Source organism: Nyctereutes procyonoides, unplaced genomic scaffold, assembly GCF_905146905.1.
Source record: "Nyctereutes procyonoides isolate TBG_1078 unplaced genomic scaffold, NYPRO_anot_genome, whole genome shotgun sequence".
NCBI classification, from domain to species: Eukaryota; Metazoa; Chordata; class Mammalia; order Carnivora; family Canidae; genus Nyctereutes; species Nyctereutes procyonoides.
The window spans coordinates 20,214,714-20,238,380 of NW_026575030.1; the positions used below are offsets into that span (position 1 = coordinate 20,214,714).

At 44.2% G+C, this 23,667-nt stretch overlaps 2 protein-coding genes across 2 annotated transcripts in view; both read left to right on the forward strand.

Moving 5' to 3' along the window:
* Positions 1-4,823, forward strand: part of UBXN7 (UBX domain protein 7) — a 56,605-nt gene extending 51,782 nt beyond the window's left edge. The window contains exon 11 of the mRNA XM_055316148.1: positions 442-4,823. Coding sequence (XP_055172123.1) covers positions 442-603 — 162 coding nt within the window. The 3' untranslated portion in view covers positions 604-4,823. The remainder of the gene's footprint in view (positions 1-441) is intronic.
* An 8,592-nt stretch (positions 4,824-13,415) lies between these two features.
* TM4SF19 (transmembrane 4 L six family member 19) lies at positions 13,416-21,884 on the forward strand. The gene is made up of 5 exons (XM_055316434.1): positions 13,416-13,460; positions 17,448-17,649; positions 18,203-18,280; positions 20,954-21,123; positions 21,630-21,884. The coding sequence occupies exons 2-5, from the start codon at positions 17,449-17,451 to the stop codon at positions 21,808-21,810; spliced, it is 630 nt and encodes a 209-aa protein (XP_055172409.1). The 5' UTR covers positions 13,416-13,460; position 17,448; the 3' UTR covers positions 21,811-21,884.
* The last annotated feature ends 1,783 nt before the right edge of the window (positions 21,885-23,667 follow it).

The window sequence follows — 23,667 nt, forward strand, 5'->3', positions numbered from 1 at the left end:
ACCCGGGGATCCCGATACAGCAAGTTTAGATCACTTTTTTGAGAAGTTTGGTTTTGAAGCTAGAGAGAGAGAATGGGCAATAATCAGAGGGGAAAAAATGATTGAAGGAGCAACTGAGCATGTTTAAGTTTGATGGGAAGCATCTATAGAGAGTGAGATGTTGAAGATGTGTGTCAAAGGGGTATTGTAGTGGGATGGTTTCTGAAAAGGCAAGAAGGAATTCAGTGTACAGGTGGCAGAGATGTCTGTAGGTGGACTGAAGAACATATATCCAAAGAGTTATATTGGCCCTTTCACGAGGGTAAGCTTTGGTTATGTGAAAGAATAATTTGAAGTTCATATCTTATCTGATATAAAAATGAATATAAGATATTTAATTCTTTAAATATTCCTTCTTTTTATTTCCATCTAACAGCTTTGTCTTTCTCTTATTTTTCATAGGCTTTGGTGAAGCACGTCCAGTCTAAAGGATATCCAAATGAACGTTTTGAACTTCTCACCAACTTCCCTCGAAGGAAACTCTCTCATCTGGACTATGACATTACATTACAGGAGGCAGGCCTTTGTCCTCAAGAGACTGTCTTTGTACAGGAAAGAAATTAACATCATGGCCTGACCTCTCTCAGCTTACCCCTTTTTCCCCTTTTCCTGTGAGATACCATGTCACTAAGTATGCATTTTGGCTCATAGAACCATAGAGCCAAAGTTGGGCAAGCAAGTCACCTGCCTTCTCTTTTATTTCTTGCTTTCTCCTATATTCAGTCTGTTTACCCCCTCCCTCCACCTTTTCACTCCTCTCTTCTATTTTCTTCTTTTTCCTACTATTCTTTCTTTCTTACCTAATCTGGTGACCAAATGGAAGTATAAGGATTAGACCTCCTAGTACTGGCAGCAGGAAATGTGTGTTCCAATAAGTGGTCTCTTGCACGGCACTTTTTTGGGATCAGTTGATAATGTTACTCCTCAGACTCCTTGGGTAAAGGAATGGCTACATTCAGAATAAGAACAACCTTCCGTTTTTGTAAGCCCCATTTTTGGTAGGGAAATGAAACTCTATATAACACATGTTTTGTTTGTTGTTCATGTAAGAAATATCATGTGACAAAATATCCAGGCTTTTGTTTACATGGAAAAAGCATCCCTTATAATTATTGCTCATCAGATTTAAAAGTTTTTCAACGGATTCCCATGTTCCCAGCTAGAATTATTTCCATGGTGTGTGTTATTGGCAGAACGAGTGTTAAATGTAGTAGGGTGAGTAGCATGGGTGGCTTTCAATATCCTAGCCTGAAACAGCTTTCTTCATTATTACTTTATAAACTGTATTGATCCTGCTAGTCCTGAAATGGACATTTGGTGAGGCTATTATGGTGAGTAAGATAGGAAGGTACTTGCTGTTTTTGCCAGTACAGCATATTAGTTCCCTTGGCCCTTCCATTGTATGGGTCTGCACGTGATCTATGGGAAGGCAGCTGTTCAATAATCATGCAGTACAACGGCTTGTAGTTGTAACCACTGTGGTTATTGATTGTCCTATGTGCTTTAAGGCATACTTACGTATGTCCTGGGGGGGGAAAGAATATGCGGCTGAGAGTTGCTAACCATGTTCCTACGGTTAGAATGATTCATTTTTTTACCCCTGGTTGGAATAGTTTCTAAAAGGCTCTGGTGACTGAATGAGCTTATTAATTCCTCTACTGTTTTCTTGCAAAAGGTATCAAAACTGAAAGCCTCTGTAAGGGGAAGACCTTTAAATTCAGTTTATAAGGGGAAGGCCTTTAAATTCAATTTATAAGACATTTAGTAAGGGAGGTGGAGAAGATTATTGGCAATCTTCAGATTTTGTGGGGTTTTTCTGTCAACAAAAGCCACATTCAAAATATAGTTGGTGAAAGCTTTTTTCAGTATTTAGAAGAGACCATCGTGAATCTATGTAATACTGTTTGACTTATCACCTTCACTGTATGCTCAATTCTTATTTTGAGCTTTAAATAGAGTCCTCTGAAGGGGTAGTAACTATTCTGGTGGCAAAATCAGGACTCTAACCTTGTTATATAGAATGGGCCTATTTTGTCAATTGGGAATTTGGATCAATTGATTCTTCTGCTTGAGGAACATAAATTGCGATTGCTCAGAGACCTTAGGTTCCCATGTACTTTAAGATCACTTTCTTGGCAATGGGGGGATTAAAAAAAAGATGCTTACGTGTTGCTAGTACACAATTAGAGAATATGGTTTCTAATGGTTGGATTTAGAGGGACCCTTCCTAAAGAATGAGTTGTGTATCTCCTCAAGGAAATCATGGAAAATTCTGTTTATTCTTCAGTGAGTCCTTTTGAATTAATGTTCTTACATTTTTTTCTAAGTCTGTGTAAGTGCTTATGTATAAGTATATAATTGTATAAATATTTATAAATATATTTATATAATTACAATTTCATCTATACCTTGAGTCAAAGTTCTCTCTTTAGATTGGTGACTGAGTGATACCATTTTGGTGTTTTTTCATAGGCTCTCGAGGCTAACTAGCAGCTTCTGATTTATTGAGGAAACATGGTTTTCATGTTAATTCCTCAGTTGTATCTCTGAACTTGGATAATACACTTGCTATCTGAGAATAAAGCTATATACTAGCAAAGGTGCAGTAGAGGTTTAAAAACTGTTGGTAGTAGACAAGGTCAGAAATCTTAAAATTCAGGGAGGCACAGGGTAAGAACTGAGGGTATGCCCAGCTTTGGTGCTATGATGGCACCCATCTCCGCTCTCAGCAGTCACAGCTAAAGCCCAAATCTGTCAGAAATGTGAAGTCAAGAATTTTCCCTGTGGGACTCTTTCATTCTTTTACCTACTAAGTTAAGTTCTCTTTATAAAACATATCTCAAGAACCTGAGGCATGTTCATTAATGATAGGATGTAGTTCTACCTTTTTGATGAGGTCAGCCGTGGCATATCCATTTATGAGAAACCAAAGTGACTTTTTCAACTTGGATTACAGTGAGATGCCCGAGTATATATAAAATGATTTAAATAAGCATATCAGAGACACAGAGCATGAGATACTGATCCAACTTAGATACAACTGGTGTTTAGAGTACAAGATGTAGAGGATTTTATTTTATTTTGAGGCAGAAATGTAATTATCCTGGGCTTGATGCATAGGCCTATGGGGGGAGGGTTATGGATACTATGGGAAGAGTAAGGACTATTGCTTCGCTCATTAACAAATTCAGTAAGTAATAAGCTTCCTCCAGTTTGTCTTATTTCCTCTGTAAATTCCTTTGCTCTGTGGAGGAGAGATTTTATTGAATAGATAAAATGAGACTAGTAAGATTAGTTAAAAATAGTCATTCTTTGTAGGTATTGGAAACAGCTTGAAAGAAAACGTGGAGAGGAAAAGAATGAGATAGACTTTAAGAGTGACAAATACAGGGAGATGGAATGAAAACTAGTGGGGAAAAAGGAAACATCTTTTGAATTTGATTTAGAAAGCAATCAGAGAAGAGGACAGCTAAATGTGGGAAGAATGGGGAACTAATTTTGAGTAACTAGCATGTGTTAGGTATTTTCTGTGTGTTTTTTCCCTTAATCTTCCTAAGAACTCTGCAAAGTACATATTCTCACCATTTTATAGATAGGACGAAATTGAAGTTTGGAGAACTTTCTCAGGATGTCACAGCTAGTAATTGGCAAAATGAAAATTGACATCCAGAGTCCATTCTTTTTTCACTCTCTTGCTGTTGTCCCCTACAACAGAGGAATCCGTTTACGTAAAAGGCTATCTTCCTGTTGTTTGACTCTGTAAATTAACATTTGGTTTTGTTTCCTTAAAGCTTGTGGGATTTGCACTATGCCTATAAATTATTATTTACACCACTGTTTTGAGGAACTGATTATTGCTTTTTTAAAAAAATGATGCACTGATGAAAACGTGAAAGGAAAATATGTGGCATTATTTGCCAAGAATAAATGGAGAGGATAAAAAAATAATTTTATCTTTTTTTTAACCTTTTTGGAGAAAAGATACAATTTTCTTTGTCCCATCCATACCAGATTATTGAACTATGTGTATGTTTTTAAATCTGTAACATTCTACTTCCTTGACTTTAGTAGAAGTCAATAAGTATTTATTGAGTCCTAGTTCCACCTTTTGTAACTACTAGACTTAGGACATGACTTTTATCAATAAGGTACACCCAGCACCCAAACAGGAAAGGATTATTGATCCTATAATTAAAGATTTTAGCTAGCGAGGATCTCAGTTGGACACTTACGGAAATACCTGAGGGAGCCACTGGCAACTGAAAGTGAAGGAATGATTTAATTTCTCTACTCCCCTACAAATCGAATGTATGTATAAAGAAGCACTATATGTGGGCATAAGTGCACTTGGGTGACAGTCCTGCTACTAATAGAGAATTGGGCTAGATCAATAGTTCTCTGTCTTCTCAAGTAAAAGGACTATTAAAATCTGGCAGGAGTGGGGAATTGTGGGGTTAAGTATTAATAACTAAGTCCATAGATAAAGAAAATGTAAATGTGCATATGGAATTGCAGACCCTTTGCAAAAACTCTAGGAACCCACAGATTGTAAACCACCGATTAGAGTATCTTTGAAGTCCTTTCCACTCTAAAATTTTATGCTTCTAGTTTCTCTTCTCTTTATTATCCCTGGGCTAATTAAAAGTTTACTTGTTAATCAATTCCTCTGCTTTTTTTCTGTGTCCAGGTTTCATTTGCCCAATAACTTTATGTAACCTCACTGTGATGACTGAAATCTCCAAAAAAGAAGAGTATCATAGTTCTAAATCTAGTAATCAATCTTTCTTTCTTTCTTTCTTTCTTTCTTTCTTTCTTTCTTTCTTTCTTCTTTCTTTCTTTCTTTCTTTCTTCTTTCTTTCTTTTTTTAAGATTTTATTTATTTATTCATCAGGGACAGAGAGAGAGAGAGAGAGAGAGGCAGAGACAGAAGCAGGCTCCATGGAGGGAGCCTGATGTGGGATTCAATCCCAGGACTCCAGGATCACACCCTGGGCTGAAGGCGGCGCTAAATCGCTGAGCCACCCGGGCTGCCCTAGTAATGATCTTTTAAACACAATTCATCAATTTAAAAAACTTCACGCTGTGTTTCTAATCTGTATTAAGTATGACTAAAATGTGATTAATGAGCTAAATATTTCACTGACAACAGAGTTAAATTTTATTTTACCTGTGTGCTTAACAAAGCACTGTACTTGCTGAGCAACTGTTGATTTGTATAAGTTGCAGAATTTATACTTGGTTTTGGCAGAAACAACTTTTCAAGATTTGGTGAGGTTGACTTTTAAAAATACTTCCTATCTCACAGAATGTATCTCCATTATGCCATTCATATTGTCTTTCTTTGGCTCTCTTTCACTTAGCTACTCAATAGTAAATCATAGGATGCAGGTTGATGAATAAGTGATGACTTGTGTAAAACTAAATGAGAGTCGGGAGAACCAACCCTGCTGATGAATGTGGCAGTTTTCCAATATTACAAGCCTTGATGAAAAGGCTACTTAAAGACAGCTGTGTCCTATGAATATTCAACTTCATTGATTTGCCTTGCGTAGCATATCAACTTGCCTTGAAACTTAGTATTGCATTGTACACGGTTCAGTGGCAAAAATGTTCTTCTGTGCAGAGAATAACCAACAGAATACCAAGGCACTATCTTGATTTCTCCTGTTATGTAGAAATTTAGTATTTCGGTGACAGTGATTTTGGTCTTTGACTCACCTATGTGTCAACACTGCTGGACGGCTTAGAATCAGGAATATTTTTTTTTTATAGAGATTATGACAACCTTGATTATTTTCCCATGAAGTAAACTTGTAATTAAATTATTGGATGTGATGATGAGACCGTTAATGAGAAAATCTTTTCATCTTACTTTCTCTTTTACTTTGCCATTTTCTATTCTCGTCTTTTTAGACATTCATTCGCTGAAAACTAGGTATGATTTTTAATGAAATTAGCTGTGTTTTTAAAATTCCATTTCTATGTTTGAGTATGTAACATTTTAAATTATTTTCATAATTTAATGCATAAGGGAACAATTTGAAGCAAATGTTTTTATAGCTCATTTTCTCTGTCTACCTAAAAATTCTCTTGTTCCAAATACAGAACGGCTAACACCAGGAGACACCTTCCCCTTTTTTGGCCTGCGGAATGCTGTTGTACTGCTTAGAATCTCAGTCATTGTCACAAACACGATAATTTTTGGTTCATGCCATTCTTTGCCATACGATCTCCTACTAGAGTTGAGCAATCCAATATGAACTACTTCAATAAAATGAGTTAGCATTTCTGAAAAGTATTTTCAAGAGATGGCCAGATTTACTTGTAGGATTAGAGATACAAATATCAATAATAGTATTTTGCCCAAGAACAATCCCACATTAATCTCTAAATATGGGAAGTTGCTTTGTTGTACTTAATTCTGTGACAACAAACTTTTGTTGTTGCTTATTTCCTGTACAGAAATCAAAATGCCCTGAGATTTTATATCCCTTACAGGGTCACTTAAGTTTTCAAATAGGAAGAATAGTCCAGCTACACTGGACTGAACATAAGGAAATTTTATATGTATCAAAACGAGTTATTTATCTAACTGGGCTACCATGAATCATTGATTTATAAGGTGTAAATAAAATGGGAGCATTTCAAATCATTGGATACATTCTGACCTGGAATTATTCTCCTTTTCTTAAAATCTTTTTTATTTGCTTCTTTCATAGACTCAGTATGAGCATCTTAACTAAGAAGGGAGAGAGTCTTGATCTGGAGCTATTCCCTGCCATTCTGGTTTTTTTTTTCTTCTTTTGTCAAGCTTGCTGGCTCTAGAAGAGTACATGTTATTTCAAATTAATGACATTGGAATGCTGATGCTCAGTTGAGTATCTTAATGTTTTCAACAAAATGGTTTGATAGTATGTTTTTCTCAGATTTCTGTGTTCTTAATAATGGAAAAATATCAATTAAATGGTGTGATTTGAAATATAAATAAGTTTTTTTCCCTAATCATATGTTCTTAACTTTTTGATGATTTATTTCCCTCTCAGTTAAACCTCAGTGAAGTTACCATTGCCACCAGAAAGTCCCCTTTTACTTGCTAATTAATTAGAATGAAAGTAGTATGTAACCCCCACTTTTTAGTTACTGAGTGTAGCAGGCTTGTACCAGGGGCTGTTTATCTTACCCATTTGGGGACTTGGGCCTTGTTACTTTCTTATGTTTGTCCCTTCAGTTTTGGAAAGGCTATTTAAAACTCTTGCTGGGAAACAGACAGTAAAGCTATGATATAATCCTCTAGTCTTAGGTATAGAGAAATGAGTACCAGTTGATCCAGTTGATGCTAACATGATACTTAGACTTCTGAGGGGCTTTCATCCAAGCTTTGGCATGAATCTGTTAGATACAGTTTTTTCACTCCTTTAAAAATCTTTTTTAGAACGGTTTTCCTTTTGATTGTTAACAACTTCTAAGCATCTGGTGTCTCTTTTTTTAACCCTTTAATAAAAGTCCTTGTTTGAGTAGATTCTGATTGTTCCATGGATACTCTCAGGAGTGTTTGTAGGCTCTGTGCATGCTTTGTATGAGTTCAGTTTAAATAATGCGTTTTGAATCATCTGGGATGTCCCAATTCCGGCGTGTCCTCACTAGTTGTGTTTTTTAAACGTTTTTCATGTCATTTTCCAAACTTCACTTTCCATCTTACTCAGAGAGGTTAATCAAGGAATGAAATTTGTTTGGGGAATAGGGAAGGGGGTGGGGTGGGGACTCGAGTGACGTCAGCTTGGGGTATTTGCTTTAAAGTGTTTCTCAAGCAGTTCCTAACAGTATTTAGAGATTCCCTGGGAATCCTTATTCTGGACTAAGTGGCAGTCTTAGTGAGATTTGCATTTTTAATGCAGGACAGGCTCTAAATTTAATTTGTAGTGTAACTTTGCTACTGAATCCAAGAAGATGGACAGAGACAGCGCTCTTACTGTAGTGTTCTGGCAAGTGCTCTCTAAAATGCACATACAGTTCTCAGTTTTCTGGGCTTTTAATCCCATGGTGCTAGGAGATATTTGTTTCTGTGGCTCTTCTGCAAAGTGGGAAGTAGGGTTTGGGACCAGTGAGCAAGGATCATCCACTAAATTTTTTTTGTTCACAACACACTAGAGACCCTCCTGTACATCTAGTTGGTGAAAATTAAGGTGCTAGGGAAAGCCTTAAATGTGAGGACCGGAGGCAGTGGAAAATGTATACTTGGAGGAAGAGAAAAACATGCCATTAGATAAAGCAGAGCTGTACTGCTGGCTAAGACTCAATGGAACTTTCACTTGCTCTAAAACCAGGGAGATCTTAGATAACTGGGTGTGGTATATCTATAGATACACATACTCTACAGGTAAATAATTTCTAAAGAGAGGGTCTTTCAGTTGGTGATCCTCTGGTTTTGGCTGTACCAAATTGTGAATATATTTGCTGTGTTGTACCCAGTTGCTTTATATTGGTACTGCAACTTGAAGGGGGGGTGGGGAGGGCACTCGGGGTGGGGGAGGGAGGGGAGTGGGATAAATCTTTTGAAGACATCAGCTCACTGTGCTGAGAGAGGGACCAAACTCAAGGAAACCTCTGATCTATAAATTCAACTGCTGCATTTTTTTATAAATACATGTAAATGTCCTGTTGTAATATTTGATCTTGGAAATAAAAACTTTTCAGTATTAGTTTTTTTGGAATTGTTTTTGTGAGATAAGACTCCCTTAATATTATTTTAATTAATATAATTAAGGCTTCAAAAGCTTACCCTCCTAATGTTTAGGACACAAGTATTTACTGACATAAGTTAATTCATAGTCGCATCATCAAGGATAACGTTTGCTCGCTTCTCTGCTACTACTAGTATGTTGAACATTGATGGTAATGCTCCATGAATGTTGGGCACATTGTCAGGAAATCGTTGGGTAAGCTAGCTAATTTTTAGGAAAGTAGGATTCTGTAACTCACATTCGGGCAATTCCAGCATGTAATCTTTCAGACCAGGAATAATGACTGAGAACTCAAAACAAGTGAAGGAAAAAAGGAATTACTAAATTAATGGGAGAAAAACCAGGAGATAGGATTTTATTGTGTTATAGAAATTGAGACCACTGCCTAGCCCACAGTAACCCCAGGAACCAGTTTGGGCTATTCTTTTCCTCTTGTGGAAGTGTCCTCATCCCTATGCTTCAGCAACATATCCTGATGGGACTTGCCATCTTCTTCCAAGACTGTGTCTCCCTGGCCGCATTGATGGACCAGGGTTTGGGCATAAATACTACATTGGGCTGAAGTATCTTTCCCATTCCTCAAGCCACAGAATATTTAAGTACCCTCACTAATGTGCCAACTAATACAAACATGGTGATGAGCAAAGCCTACATAGCCCTGTCCTCAAGGAACTTAATTTTTGGTTCATACAGACAACCGTCGAGAAAATAGATGTGATTCAAATACAGTGAAAAAAATTGAGCAGATAGAGAATTCTTTATTATTTTTTAAAGATTTATTTGGTTGAGAGAGAGGGCGAGGGTGACAGGTGGAGGAGCAGAGGGACAGAGAAAGAGCCTGACATGGAGCTCGATCCCATGATCCTGAGATCACGACCTGAGCTGAAACCAAGCGTTGGACACTTAAGCGACTGCGCCATCTAGGCGCCTGAGAATTCTGCTTTAAATAAGATGTTGGGAAGTTAACATTTAGGCTGAGACCTGAAGGATGCAAAAAAAGTGGCCGTGCTAAGATGAGGAGGAACGCTGCCAAGCCGAACAACAACTGCAAAGAGCTGGGGAGGAGGAAAGTGATGTCTTGGAGATGTTTAGGGAAGGCAAGTAGGTCTGGTGTGTAGTGAGCAAAGGGAGTGGCACAGATTAAGAGCCAGATCACACAAGGCCTGATGAGGCCCTGCTAAGGAGCTCCGGTCGCGGTCCAGCTGCAATGAGAAGCCGTCATGTGGACAGTGGACTGGAGAGCCAGAGTAGAGATGTTGCAACGATCAAACCGTAAAACAGGTCACCTGCACCGGAGGAGGCCGCACACCCGGGAAGCCGTGTATAGATCAGAGCTGCGTTACGAAAGACGTACTGCCGCGTGACACTTGAGGGATGAAGGGCCGCAAAAATCAAGAACGACTCTATTCCAGCAGGGGGCAGGGAGCGGTGTGGTTACTGAGGCAGGGAGCTGTGAACAGGCAGGTTTGGTGGGGAAGAAATCATCCTGGATGTGCTCATCCAAGGAGAAAGTCAGAGAAGGGGATCCAGGACCTAGGTCTGGAGATCACCAACAGAAAGAGGTCCAGTCGAGGAGGGACAGTCCGTGAGGGAGGAGAAACACCAGAGCGGGGTGTCTAGGGAGCCAAGAGCAAGAATTTCAAAAAGGACCTATTGGCCCGCTGTGGCTAATTCTGTCTTGGGGCCTAGTAAAAAGGATAGTGAAGTGTCTATTAGATGCAAAAAGTCATTGGAGACCAAGGACAATCTCCGTGTGCTGTTGGAGACAGAAGCCTGGTGGGAGTGGCTTGAAGCCTGTGATATTTTTATACTAATAAAAAAGAAAACCAATACTTCCCCTTCAGCGGACGAGTATAAATGGCAATGCTTGGAACGCCTCTGACCTTCCCTTTTTTCCTCCCTCCAATTAAGGGAATGTGCTCTCTTGTTTTGTCAGCTGTCAGCTGAGGTGGGGGCCCACCCACAGGAAGCTGATAGCCCGTCACTCTTATTTGGGGAACACTGGCCTGATGCTCATCTTTTCCCCTTCCCTTCAACTTCCTCTATTCCTGGATCGAATCCCACCGCCAGGTCCAACAGTATCCCTCAGAATGGAACATCTGTCTATCCTCTTCTCCTAAACCTTTCAGTCTCGGTTTATGGCACCAGGCAAATTGCTTTCCCACCCAGGCTCCGTTCTGAATTTGTGCCCTTCCTAGACGCCTATTTGCCTCTCCCTAGAGATATCACCACCAAAGTGATAACTAGTAGCTGTGTCTCCAGTGGAGTCACGTTTTTTTGGTCTGTTTTTTTTTTTTTTAAGTAGGGTCCACCCCCAGCGTGGAGCCCAACACAGGACTTGAACTCAGGACCCTGAGATCAAGACCTGAGCTGAGATTCATAAGAGTCACACACCTAACCAACTGAGCCACCCCGGCGCTCCCAGGGGAGCCAAATTCTATGATTATTAGCACATCTATAAAAAGGTAATGCTTAGGATCCCTGGGTGGTGCAGCGGTTTGGCGCCTGCCTTTGGCCCAGGGCGCGATCCTGGAGACCTGGGATCGAATCCCACATTGGGCTCCCGGTGCATGGAGCCTGCTTCTCCCTCTGCCTATGTCTCTGCCTCTCTCTCTCTCTCTGTGTGTGTGTGTGTGACTATCATAAAAAAAAAATTAAAAAAAGAAAGGTAATGCTTTAGTTCTTTTGTGGCACTCGTCAGGCCTCTGTTACCGTAGAGGTTTACTGCAAGGAGAGTGGAGAACTTGACCTACAACTGGCCTGGCCTAGTAAAATTCTTTATCACAAGTATATAGTTTCTTAAAGAAGTGTCTTGTTTGTAAGGCGAACCGTTGAATTAACTGTCTCACGTTTACCCTAAGGAAGAAAGGTCTACAGCTGCTAGCACAGCCCCAAAGAAGTTTGGTTCTTCAAGGGGTTAAAGCCTAATTCTGCTTAATTCCCCTTGCTCCACGCACACCACTTTCCTGGTACCCATGTGCGAGGGTCTGCTGTCAGACACGCCACTGCGTTGGGAATGGAGGTAGCCTCCGAGATCTCAGCCATCAGAGCATTCTAATCGTCTAAGTACGAGATGCTCTCACGGGTGTCCCGTGTAAAATCCTTCTGCTAAGCTGAGATCCAAGAAGAGCAGGAGAGGACTAATGTATTCTAGGCCTCTCACATCCTAATTTTCAAAATAAACTTACAAGGTAGGCATCATTTTATATGAAAAACAGGCCCAGGTTATTTCTGGGGCTCCGCGAACTACCCAAGTGCACATAGCTGATAGGTACCCGTAGCAGGCACGGGGACCCAGGCCCCTCCGGTGCCAAAGCACCCCGGTACTGCCTCCAAAAGAAGACTTTAAGATAGTTGGGATGTGGGTTGGGGAGAAGAAAACACCCTCGGCATCACTGGGTGGGGCCGTGCGGTGCGTCCAGGAGGATGAGTTTCTGCGGCCTCCTTCCCTGGTGCTCCGAGCAGGGCAAGGTCCTCTGCGCCACCATCCCTGTCTGCATCCCAAGGCTGACTGAACGTTATGTCACTTGCTGGAAAGTCTGCTGTCAGGATCTAATGAGAGAGTTTGTAAATGTGTTTTATAAGGTGAATAAGTGTCTCTTCTTATTATAAAGCTTTGTGAGTACTCAACCTAGTATCTCTTATCCAAATTCGGTTCTCTGCAAAGACCCAGGAATTCACGTAGGCTCTAGATGATTCTCTTTTGCAGTGAAAATGAAAACTGGATTCTACTTAATGAGCTTTTCAATAGTTGTTTACCAGCTTTTGCTTCAGGCACATACATATCTGCACACAGAGACAGCAGCCGTCTGTAGTCCACAAGGATGTAATGGCCAGTTGTAACCATCCCTTCTCGGGGCGCCTGCGGGGCTCCGTGGTTGAGTGGCTGCCTTCGGCCCAGGGCGTGACCCCGGGGTCCCGGGATCGAGTCCTGCGTCGGGCTCTCTGCAGGGAGCCTGCTTCTCCCTCTGCCTGTGTCTCTGCCTCTCTCTCTCTCTCTGTCTCTCTCTCATTCTGTCTCTCATGAATAAATAAAATATCAATAAAATATTAGCAATATTAAATATAATATTGATATTAATATTAGCAACAATGAAGTGCCTAACTCGGAGTGAAGAAACCAGGGAAGACCTCCTGCGGATGTTGAGCTGGATCTTGAATGAAGGCTTGTCAAGGGGCTCAGAGGCCTCCCAAACCCAGCAGCACAACGCACTCAGCACTGCGGCGTGACTGGCGCAAGGTGAGGGCAGCCAGCGGGGAACTGGTGCACATGCAGGGAGGTGACAGGGACAAGATGGCTGCTGTGCTCGGTGCTGGTTTTCCGCAGAGCCCCAGCTGGGCTGCGGGTGGGGCAGCTGAGGGCCGCCAGCTGGGGAAAGGGTCGCTGCTCTGGGGAAGAAGGGAGGGTGAGGTACTTCTCATGGGTGCTCGTCTGACTCACCGAGACGTCGTCGCTCACGAGGCCTTGCCTCCTGGTTCCTTCCAGGGTCACATGAAGACGTGGGTCATCCGGGGAGGGCTCTCCGAGGGAGGCCAGCTCCTGCCGTGGGCCATGAGCCGCTCACATAAGGGCCACCCTGCCCTCGGGCTCCCACCAGGGCTGCCGGGTCCAGGCCTCCCCTGAAGACCAGCGCTCCTCAGCCGCTTTCTGTCCCGTCCCGCTCCTGCCCTGGGTTGCAGGTAAGCGGAGGTGAGGCCCGGCACGGCGCCGACTCGCTGACCAGGCCTGGGCCTGCCTCTGCCCCCGGGCGCCTCCAGGCGGCTCGTGCCACCTCACTTGGCCCCAGCCTGTCCACCTGGGCCTTCTGCCCCTGCTCAGATGCCTGTCCCTCCTCGGCTGCGTCTGTGGGATGCCTCGCTGTGGGGGAAGTCTCAGCTTGGCCCTCAGCCTTCCAGGAGGTGGGCCTCGCCTCTGCGGGCGACATGAGGTGCCGCTGTGGCCTCCGTCACCTTCCCTGGACACCTCTGCTCCACACTGGCTCAGGGCTTGTGGGCCGTTAGGCTTAGCTCCTCAAGAAAGGACCGGGGTGTGTTACCTGAGCCCCGCCTCAGGCCTGCTGGAGGCCGTGCCCACACTTCCGAATGCCAGCCAAGGCCGTCTACGCGGCAGCCAAGGAGTCGGCCCGCAGACAACCTGCAGTGTCTCCCCGCGGCCTCGCCGGTCACTCCTACGGGGGCCCTGCCGGCCCGGACCTCGGGTGGGAACAGGGCCCGGTTTTAAGGCTTCGCCTCATGATCCCGCTGTTCTCTTGGAGATCAAATTAGCCGCACTGTTTGCTCGTCTCCAGGCTCACGTTCGTGGAAGTGTTTCTGAGGATGGCCCTGCGTCCTGCGTCCTGAGTGATTTCCTGTGTGACAAGGTCAGGGAGGGGAAGTGAAGTTCAGACTGACGTGACTCAGTTGGCGCAGCGGCCAAGCCTTCCCAGGTCAACGCTCGGCGGGAGTCTGGGATTCCCTCCCCCAGGCCCACTCAGCTCCCTGCTCGTCCTCACACGCTTATGCTCTCTAGCCTCCCCTACAGAATTCTCCCCTGACAGAATTTTCCATAGGAGAGACCGTGGCGGGGGGTGGGGGGTGGGGGGGGTGGGTGTCTGCTCTGATGTCCCTGCCCACGGGCCTTACTCGCAGGTGGGGTGAGGCGTTCCTGGCGCCGCCGTCTCCAGGCCCCGCTGCTGTCCAGCCACACTCGGGTCCTTACCTGGGCCCCTGACACAGTATCAGTCTTCCGGGAGGGCGTGTGGCTTAGACTCATTGACTTGCTAACACCGTCCATTGCTCCAGCACAGGGACGTACGGGAGCTTTGCCCTCATGGGACAGTGGGAGGGGGGCCACAGCCGTGTGTTTATATCCCGGAGGTTGGTGGGCACACTGTGGCGAGGGCTGGCTTCCTCCAGGCGCCCGGGCTCCTGACAGCAGGGCCCGTTCGTCACCCTGGGGGCTGGAGGACGAGGACCCAGCAGCCAGTATTTCAGGAAAAGGGGCCTCCAGGAGTGCGCCATCTGGGAGGGGGCGGCTAGGGGGAGACCAGCATCCCTCCTCTTTCCTCGTCCCTACCCTTCCCTCCAGCCTCCTCCGTCCCTGGGCTAAGGGTCACTGTTGCTTCATATCCTTCCCCCACTCCCCCAACGCAGGCCCCTGTCCTGGAGGCCTTGCCTTTGGGGGGCGAGTTCTCATGAGAGAGGGGGAGGGCACAGGGTGAAGGCAACTCTTCACATTGAAACATTAGCAACTGCAGCCGGAAGTGCTCTGCTGGGAGGAGTCCCAGGAGGCAAGCGTGGACTCTGGGACTAGGGGAAGGAAAGATTGGGGGGGGGGTGTGGAAGAGGCCGGAACAGACCACCAGCCACCCTGTTCACGGCTGTGCCTGGCACCAGGCTCTTCACCCTAAGATAAACAGATAATGCTAAGTTAATCAAGTTTTTCCTTTTATTTTTTAAGAGACTTTATTCCCTTGACACACACACACACACACACACACACACACAGAGAGAGAGAGAGAGAGAGGCAGAGACACAGGCAGAGGGCAAAGCAGGCTCCATGCAGTGAGCCCGATGTGGGACTCGATCCTGGGTCTCTAGGATTACGCCCCGGGCTGAAGGCGCGCTAAACCGCTGAGTCACCCGGGCTGCCCTCTTTTTCCCATTTTTAAAATCAAGTTGCTTGTCTTATTGTATAGTTTTAAGAGTTCTTCATATAGTATAGTTACAAGTCTGTTATCAGATGTGCATGTATTCACATTCACCTACATATTTGCAAAATACACGTTGTATTGTCTCGGTCTGTGGGTTTCCTTCTTCATTTTCTTTTTTCTTTCTTTCTTTCTTTCTTTCTTTCTTTCTTTCTTTCTTTCTTTCTTTCTTTCTTTCTTTCTTTCTTTCTTTTTTTAGAGAGAGAGAATCTTAAGCAGGCTCCATGCCCAGCTTGGAACTGTATGTGGGACTTGACCCCACGACCCTGAGATCATGACCTGAGCTAAAATCAAGAGTTGGATGCTTAACCAACTGAGCCGCACAGGTGCCCCCAAAGTGTTTTGTGAAGAGCAAATTAATTTTGAAGTAGTTAAATTTATCACTTTTAAGGATTGTACTTTTTGTCTTTTATCTAATAAATCTTTTCCTAACTTAAGATCCCAGGGCACCTGGACAGCTCAGTATGTGGAGCATGTGACTCTTGATCTCAGGGTTGTGGTTCTGAGCTCCATGTTGGATATAGAGATTACTTAAAAATAAAATGTTTTTTAAAAATTCCAATGTTTTCTCCTTTGCTTTCTTCTAAATATTTAGTAAGTTTAGACCTATGGTTCATTTCTAATTATTGAATATAGTTTACAGTAATAATCATGGTATATATTTTTTGTTTTGCATATAGTTTGTTCTAGTGCTGTTGGAGACTGTCCTTTTCCCACTGAAACAGTATCTTTTTCAAAAATCATTTGCTCATGTGTGTATGTCTATTTCTGAATTCTCTAGTCTGTTCTGGTGGTCTGTATGTCTTTATATACCAGTACTTTACTTTTTGTAACTTTATAAATGTCTTAAAATCACATGGTGTAAGTCTTCCAACTCTGCTCTTTTTCAAAAGTATTTTGGCTAATCTAGTATTTTGGCCTTTGCATTTCCACATCAATTTAGATTCAATTTGTTATCTACAACAAAATGCTGCTAGGATTTTGACTGAGATTGTATTGAATCTACACATCAATTGAGAGAGAATTGACATGTTAATGATAGTCTTTTGATCTGTGAATGTGGTATATATGTCTCCATTTATTTAGGTCTTTAATTTTTCTCAGCGATATTTTGTTATTTTTAATGTACAAGTCTTGCACATATTTTGTTAAATGTATCCATAAATATTTTCTATTCTTATGTTACTTATTTTTTTAAAGATTTTATTTATTTATGCATGAGAGACACACAGAGAGAGGCAGAGACATAGGCAGAGAGAGAAGCAGGGTCCATGCAGAGAATCTGATGTAGGACTTGATCCCAGGAACTCGGGATGACAACCTGAGCCAAAGACAGATGCTCAACCACTGAGCCACCCAGACATCCCTATTCTTATGCTATTTAAATATTGTTTTTAAAAGTTTTTATAATTTATTATTACTTGTATATAGAAATATAAGAGAATCTTTGTATATTTTTATTGTGTTACTTGCTATACTCACTTATTAGTTCTAGTAACTTTTTGGTAAATTACTTTGGATTCTCTACATAGATAATCATGTTACCTTATTTCTTTCTTTCTTATCTATATTACTTTTGCTTCTTTTTATTTTATTGTACTAGATAGCACTTCTTGTACTATTGAATGGAAGTGCTGGCAGTGGACATCTTTAAAATGACATCTTTCAAAGAGAGTTAAACACCTTTAAACATTTTTTCCTGCCCCAAATACAGATAATCACTGGCTATATAAAGGTATAAGCAAAATATGATGGGATGAGTGGGGGTTGGCAGAAAATGGAGAATTAAAATCCTATCCTTTGGGGATTATTTATAAAAAGCAGAGATTTTAAGGAAGTTCTTTGGCTCTCTGGATCTGACCCCAGGAGGGGACAGTATCTGTAGTCTGTTTCCCCCATCCCACCCTTGCTATGGGTGTTCCCTTTCCTGATGCTCCCAGCAGCAGAGCTACCATGACCCTCCATCCATTGGTTCCAGGATGCTGTTGTCTCCTGATGTGATGGCATGCTCACGGACCTGCTCTCGCATCTTGGGGCTGAGCCTTGGGACTACTGCCCTGTGTGCTGCTGGAACCAACATGGTGCTTCTCTTGCCTAACTGGGATGTGACCTACCTGTTGAGGGGCCTCATTGGCAAGCATGCCATGCTGGGCTCTGGGCTCTGGGGAGGAGGCCTCATGGTAAGTGTTTGGAGTTCCCTGGGTGTGAACTCCCCAAACACCCCTCAGGTGGAGCAGGGAGATGGCAGGGAAGTAGTGTTTGGGTTCCTTGCAAGAATGCTTGATCTTGGGGTGCCTGCCTGGCTCAATTGGCAGAGCATGTGACTCTTGATCTCAGGGTTATAAGTTTGAGCCCCCCATTGGGTAAGAGATTACTTAAAAATAAAATCTTAACAAAAAAAAAAAAAAAGAAAGAAAAGGATGCTTGATCTAGCAAACTAGTCTTGGGTCTATGGCAATTCCAAGGAATGGGAGACCCTAGGAAGACTTGTCAAGTCTTGTTGGTGAACTTTGGCTTGGGACTAAAAGGCTGGGTGTAAAGGTTACCATCCAGAGAGTCCGATCAGGCTAGTCATCCAATTTCATCCTGATAGTCAAAGCCAAACCCTCTGGGGAAGATACGGGATAATCAAATCCTTGTGAGGTGCCCAACCAATCTATTTCAACAGCCACAGGTGCAGCTAGAAATGTCAGTTACCCAAAGTCTTCTTATCATTCTTCTCTCCTCTCCCAGGTACTCACTGCAGCTACCCTCATCTCCTTGATGGGCTGGAGATATGGCTGCTTCAGTAAGAGTTGGCCCTGCCGAAGTGTAAGCACCAGATTCTACTCTCCTAATACCCAGAATGTACCCCCATTCTATTACTCTACAAGTAGAGTAAAGAGGCAATTTCAATCTTGGGGCTTGAAGTCAGGTCCTGACTGTACCCCCTTAACAACTCTAAGCTGCTGGGCAAGTTCCTTAATCCTTCTGAGCGTCAGGTCCTCATCTATAAAATGGGAGTGAACAGGATCAAATTAAGGGAATAAGTGCTTAATGAGCCAGAAATGTCTATAAACATGTGAGGAATTGTTACCATTATTTTTAGACTATTGAATAATATGGACATAAGTTAAGTGCACTGCAGTCATGTGTCATTGATAGAAAATTTCCTGGGGTGCCTGGCTGGAAATGCACTCAGTCTCTGGGTTGTGATCAAGCCCCACACTGGGTGTGAAGCCTACTTTTTTTTTTTTTAAGGTTTTATTTATTTATTCATGAGAGATACACACACACACACACAGAGAGAGAGAGAGAGAGAGAGAGGCAGAGACACAGGCAGAGGGAGAAGCAGGCTCCATGCAGGGAGCCCGACGTGGGACTTGATCCCAGGTCTCCAGGATCAGGCCCTGGGCTGAAGGCGGTACTAAACCACTGAGCCACCCGGGCTGCCCTGGAGCCTACTTAATAAAAAGAAAAAAAAGAAAATTTCCTGGTTATTTTTTCTTAGAGTTGAAAGGTTTTCCAGAAATCATCTAATGACTTTATTCTAGTCTAACTCCTCCATTTTACCGAAAATAAAACTGAGGCCCAGAGTAAATTACAGTGGCATTTATACATATCTGAAAAATCTCAGTACATATATATTGCTTATTCAGTCTCAGACACATGAATTTGTGGACTCCTTACAGTAACTCTACAGCCTACTTTGATATCTGCAGCCCACATATGGGAAACCCCACTGATTCAGAATTACATGTTAAAGAATTAAATATAAACACCCACACATTTCATTCACTATCTGTTCTCAGTCTGGTCAGGTTTTCCCCGGGCGAGTGAGTGGTTCTCACACTTGTGTATCAGAATCCCTGCAGGGTTTGTTAAAACAGATTGCTGGGCCCCACCCCAGACAGTCTCTCTCTCTCTCTCTCTCTCTCTCTCTGGATATATTCTCTGAGGAAAGGAGAAGGTAGGAGAGACAAGAGTTGACTATTTTTTTTAGAGGGAGGGGGCTGGAGCAGAGAGCTAGAGGAAGAGAAAGAATCTGAAGCAGGCTCCAGGCCCAGCACTGAGCCTCATGTAGGGCTTGAACTCACAACCCTGAGATCATGACCTGAGCTGAAATCGAGAATCGGACGCTTAACCTACTGAACCCCCCTGGTGCTCCACCCCTAGATTTTTCTGATTCAGAGGTTGGTGTGAACCAGAAAGTGTGCATTTTTTTAAAGATTATTTATTTATGATAGACATAGAGAGAGAGAGAGAGAGAGGCAGAGACACAGGAGGAGGGAGAAGCAGGCTCCATGCTGGGAGCCCGATGCGGGACTCGATCCCGGGACTCCAGGATCGCGCCCTGGGCCAAAGGCAGGTGCTAAACCACTGAGCCACCCAGGGATCCCTGAAAGTGTGCATTTCTAACAGGTTTTCAGGTGATGTGATGCTGTCAGGGCCAGGATCACATTTTGAGCATTTCCCTGGCTCTTCCCAACCTCCAAACCAGCCTGACATCGTGGGAAGAAGACTCCACGATTCTGTATAAAAGCTATATATACACACACACATATAGCTTTAAATAAACATATATATACACATATATATGTTTTATTTAAATTCTTAAAATATGTAGTCTTTGGAAGGGATAACATGACCTAGTATTCTCAGAAAGAAGCCAATTTAAAAGCAAGCTAGAATCCTGCCAAGGAAATGCACTCGTTTTGTTTTGGGAGGGAAGTGAGTGGTGCACAGACTAGAAGTACAATGACACAACTGGAGTCACTTCAGAGCTGACTGTAATTTCTGTCTGTCTCCCTCCTTCCCTTCTTTTCTAACCCCTTCCCTCCTACCTCCCTTGTTTCCTTTCATGCTTGATTTGAGAAAGAGAGGAACCAGGGGTAGGAGTTTGGAACTTTTGAGAATACAGCTTTCCCTTCTAAGAGTCAGAAATGGCCAGGCGATGACCATCCAATCCTTCTACCCAGAGGCTATGTAAAAGGTTTTTTCCTAAGATTTATTTATTTGAGAGAGAGAGAGAGAGCACATGCATGAGTGGGGAGGGGGTAGGTAGAGGGAGAACGAGAGGGAGAATATTAAGCAGATGCCATGCTTAGCCCAGAGCCTGATGCAGGGCTCTATCTCAAGACCCCGAGATTGTGACCTGAGCTGAAATCAAGAGTCGGTAACCGACTGAGCCTCCCAGGCGGCCCCTGAATATAAAAGTTTTTTATGCCAACCTGGAGAGCCTACTGGGCCAGGGAGACCCAGGTCCAGGTTCCACTGCTTCCCCTTCTCAGGGCTTTCTCTCCCACCCCTCCTGGCTCTATCCACTGACCGCTCATCAGCCACCCTGCCTTGGTTATTCTTTAAAGGATGTGCCAGGGGCAGCATTATCCCCATGTGATACGATGGGGAAAAGCCTGAGTGCCAGGGAAATTCAACTTGTCCAGATCACTCCATCACCTGGTCATGACCCCGTCTCACCTCATGGCTTCTTCTCTCCCTCTACAGATACTCACTGCTCTGCTGTCCAGTGGCCTGGCTTCTCTTGGAGCCTTGATTTGCTTTATCACTTCCGGCGTAGCCCTGAAAGATGGTCCATTTTGCATGTTTGATGGCTCATCCTTCAATCAGACACAAGCTTGGAAATACGGTTACCCATTCCAAGACTTGCATAACAGGTAAGTGGATGGAGACTTGGATTTTCAGTCTTTTCAGAGAGTTACAGAAAGACAGACAGAAAGACACACAGATGGACTACAAACTCCTCTTGGTCACACGTTCTAGCACCCCCTTCTCTCTTTTTTTAAAAATATTTATTTATTTATTCATTCAGAGAGAGCGAGAGAGAGGCAGAGACACAGGCAGAGGGAGAAGCAGGCTCCACGCAGGACGCCCGACGTGGGACTCGATCCCGGGTCTCCAGGATCACACCCCGGGCTGCAGGCGGCACTAAACCACTGCGCCACCAGGGCTGCCCTAGCACCCCCTTCTCTGATGCTCAGAATTTTGCAGATGCAGCCACAATAGCCACCCTGAAGAGTCTAGGCCTATGACCCTGGCTGGGGAAGGCCCCAGGGTTTTTGTTTTTGTTTTTGTTTTTTAGGCCCCAGGTTTTTATTGAGGTTGTTTACTTGGCTTTTCTTACTTATTCCTCAAACCCCGGTCTCCTTATTTTTTGGGATAGGAATTATTTGTATGATCATTCACTCTGGAACTCTGTCTGCCTGGAGCCTTCTAAAGCAGTCATTTGGCACGTGTCCTTCTTCTCCACCCTTCTGTGCATCAGCCTCCTCCAGATTCTCCTGGTGGTCATTCATTTGATCAACAGCTTCCTGGGCCTTTTCTACAGCCTCTGTGAGAAGTGATAGGTAATGCCCTCTCCTGTGTGAGAGTTTTACTCAGAAGCTGCCTTGAATCCTTTCTGCAGTATGGATTATAAACAAACTTTCCTTTTAGGTATTCCTGTAGTAATAATAACAGTAATGATTCCTTGTACATCTGTTGAAGGATACATACGTTTTAAGTCACATTGTAAACTGCAAGATGATATAGTTGTAGAAGGAATAATTAAATCATTACCAGGTACAGGAATTTATAGTTCACAAAATGTCCTCCAGCCACGGTCTCATTTCAGCCTCTCAACGACTCCATAAAACTGGCCACATGTCACAGAAGTTGAGGTTTATAGAGCATAATGGATTTGCTGCCTAAAAGCACTCAACTGGGTTCAGGGAAAGTCAGTACCTGAGCTCTTATCTTCTAAATTCAAGTTCAACCAGTTGTTATAGATGGAATTTTGTGTCCTTAAAACTCACAGGTTGAGGCCCTAACCCCCAATGTGACTCTATTTGTAGAGAGAACCTTTAAGAACCTAATTAAGGTTAAACGAGGTCATAAACGTAGGGCCCTAATCTAGCAGGACAGGCATCCTTGTGGGAAGAGGATGAGATACTAGATGTCTCTCTCCACACAAGCACAGAAAACAAGGCCACATGAGGAAGCAGCCAGAAGGTGGCCACCTGCAAGCCAAGGGTGGGAGCCGCAGTAGAAACTAGCTTTGTTAGTACCTTCATGTTGGGACTTCCAGCATCCAGAAAATAAAGATCTTTGTTTGAGTCACTCGGCCTGTAGTATTTTGTTAGGGCAGCCGGGGCTGAGTAATCCACCAGTGCTCTTTTCTTTACTCTTCTGTGCAATTAAGTAAGTGCTGAACACTGGGTATCCACTGTGGATCCAAAGATGATCGAGACATGGTCCTTGGCCTTGGGCCCTGCCTTGTCCTTGAAAAGGTCATGGTCAGATCTAGGGGAACAAACACACCCACAGAGAATTTAAATGTCATATGGTAAGGGCCATGTTAGAGGTGAGCAGGATGCAGAGTTCGGAGGAACAGCGAACCTCCAAGGAGGGGGTCTTTGAGAGATGAAGGAAGGGTCCCTTGTGTCTGAACTGATTCTTGAAATAGCCCAGCAAACAGGGGTGGAAGGGATTCCTCAGTAGAGGGGAGACACGGGGGGTGGGGGGGGGTGGGCGTGGAGAGCTGTGGTGCCAGCTGTTTCTCACGTGGTGCATCTCCTACCTCAGGGCGGTGGTCAGGCGGTGGTGCCGGGTGGTGCGCGGGGTCAGCAGACGGCTGGAGGGGAGCCGCTGGGACATCGGAGGGGCAGCAGCCGGGGAAGACACGGGGAGACATGGGGAGATGGGTCCTTGCAAGGGAAGGGGCTGGGGCACCCCGGGCTCTGGAGCCACAGAGCGGGCAAAGGCAGGAAGGGAGCGGGGCCCCAGGTGCCACGGTCTCCCCTCCACAGCCCCCTGGGCCCCAGCGCTGTCCCTGCCCTGCCCCAGGTCGCGGAGAAGCTCCAGATGCCTCCAGAACACAGGAATCCCTCCATTACCAGGGGAGGGAGGGCGGGGGAGAGGAGAGGAAAGCAGGAATGCGAGGGGAAGGGGCAAGGAAGGAGCTGGGGCGCCCCACGGTTGGCTCCAGTCCCCCCCACCTGGCTGTTGGCTGCCCCTGTGGGACTCCAGAGGACACCTGCGTCCCCTTCCTTCTCCCACATCCCAGGACCACCTCACACTCAGAACGGGCTTTCACCCTGGCTGTTTCTCCTCAGTTGAAAGCCACGACTAGCTCTTGGCTTGGCCTCCAATCAGGTTTTTGGCCAAGGGGCTTATGTTAATTTATTCGTCAGGACAGGGTTAACATTTTGTTAAGAAAACAG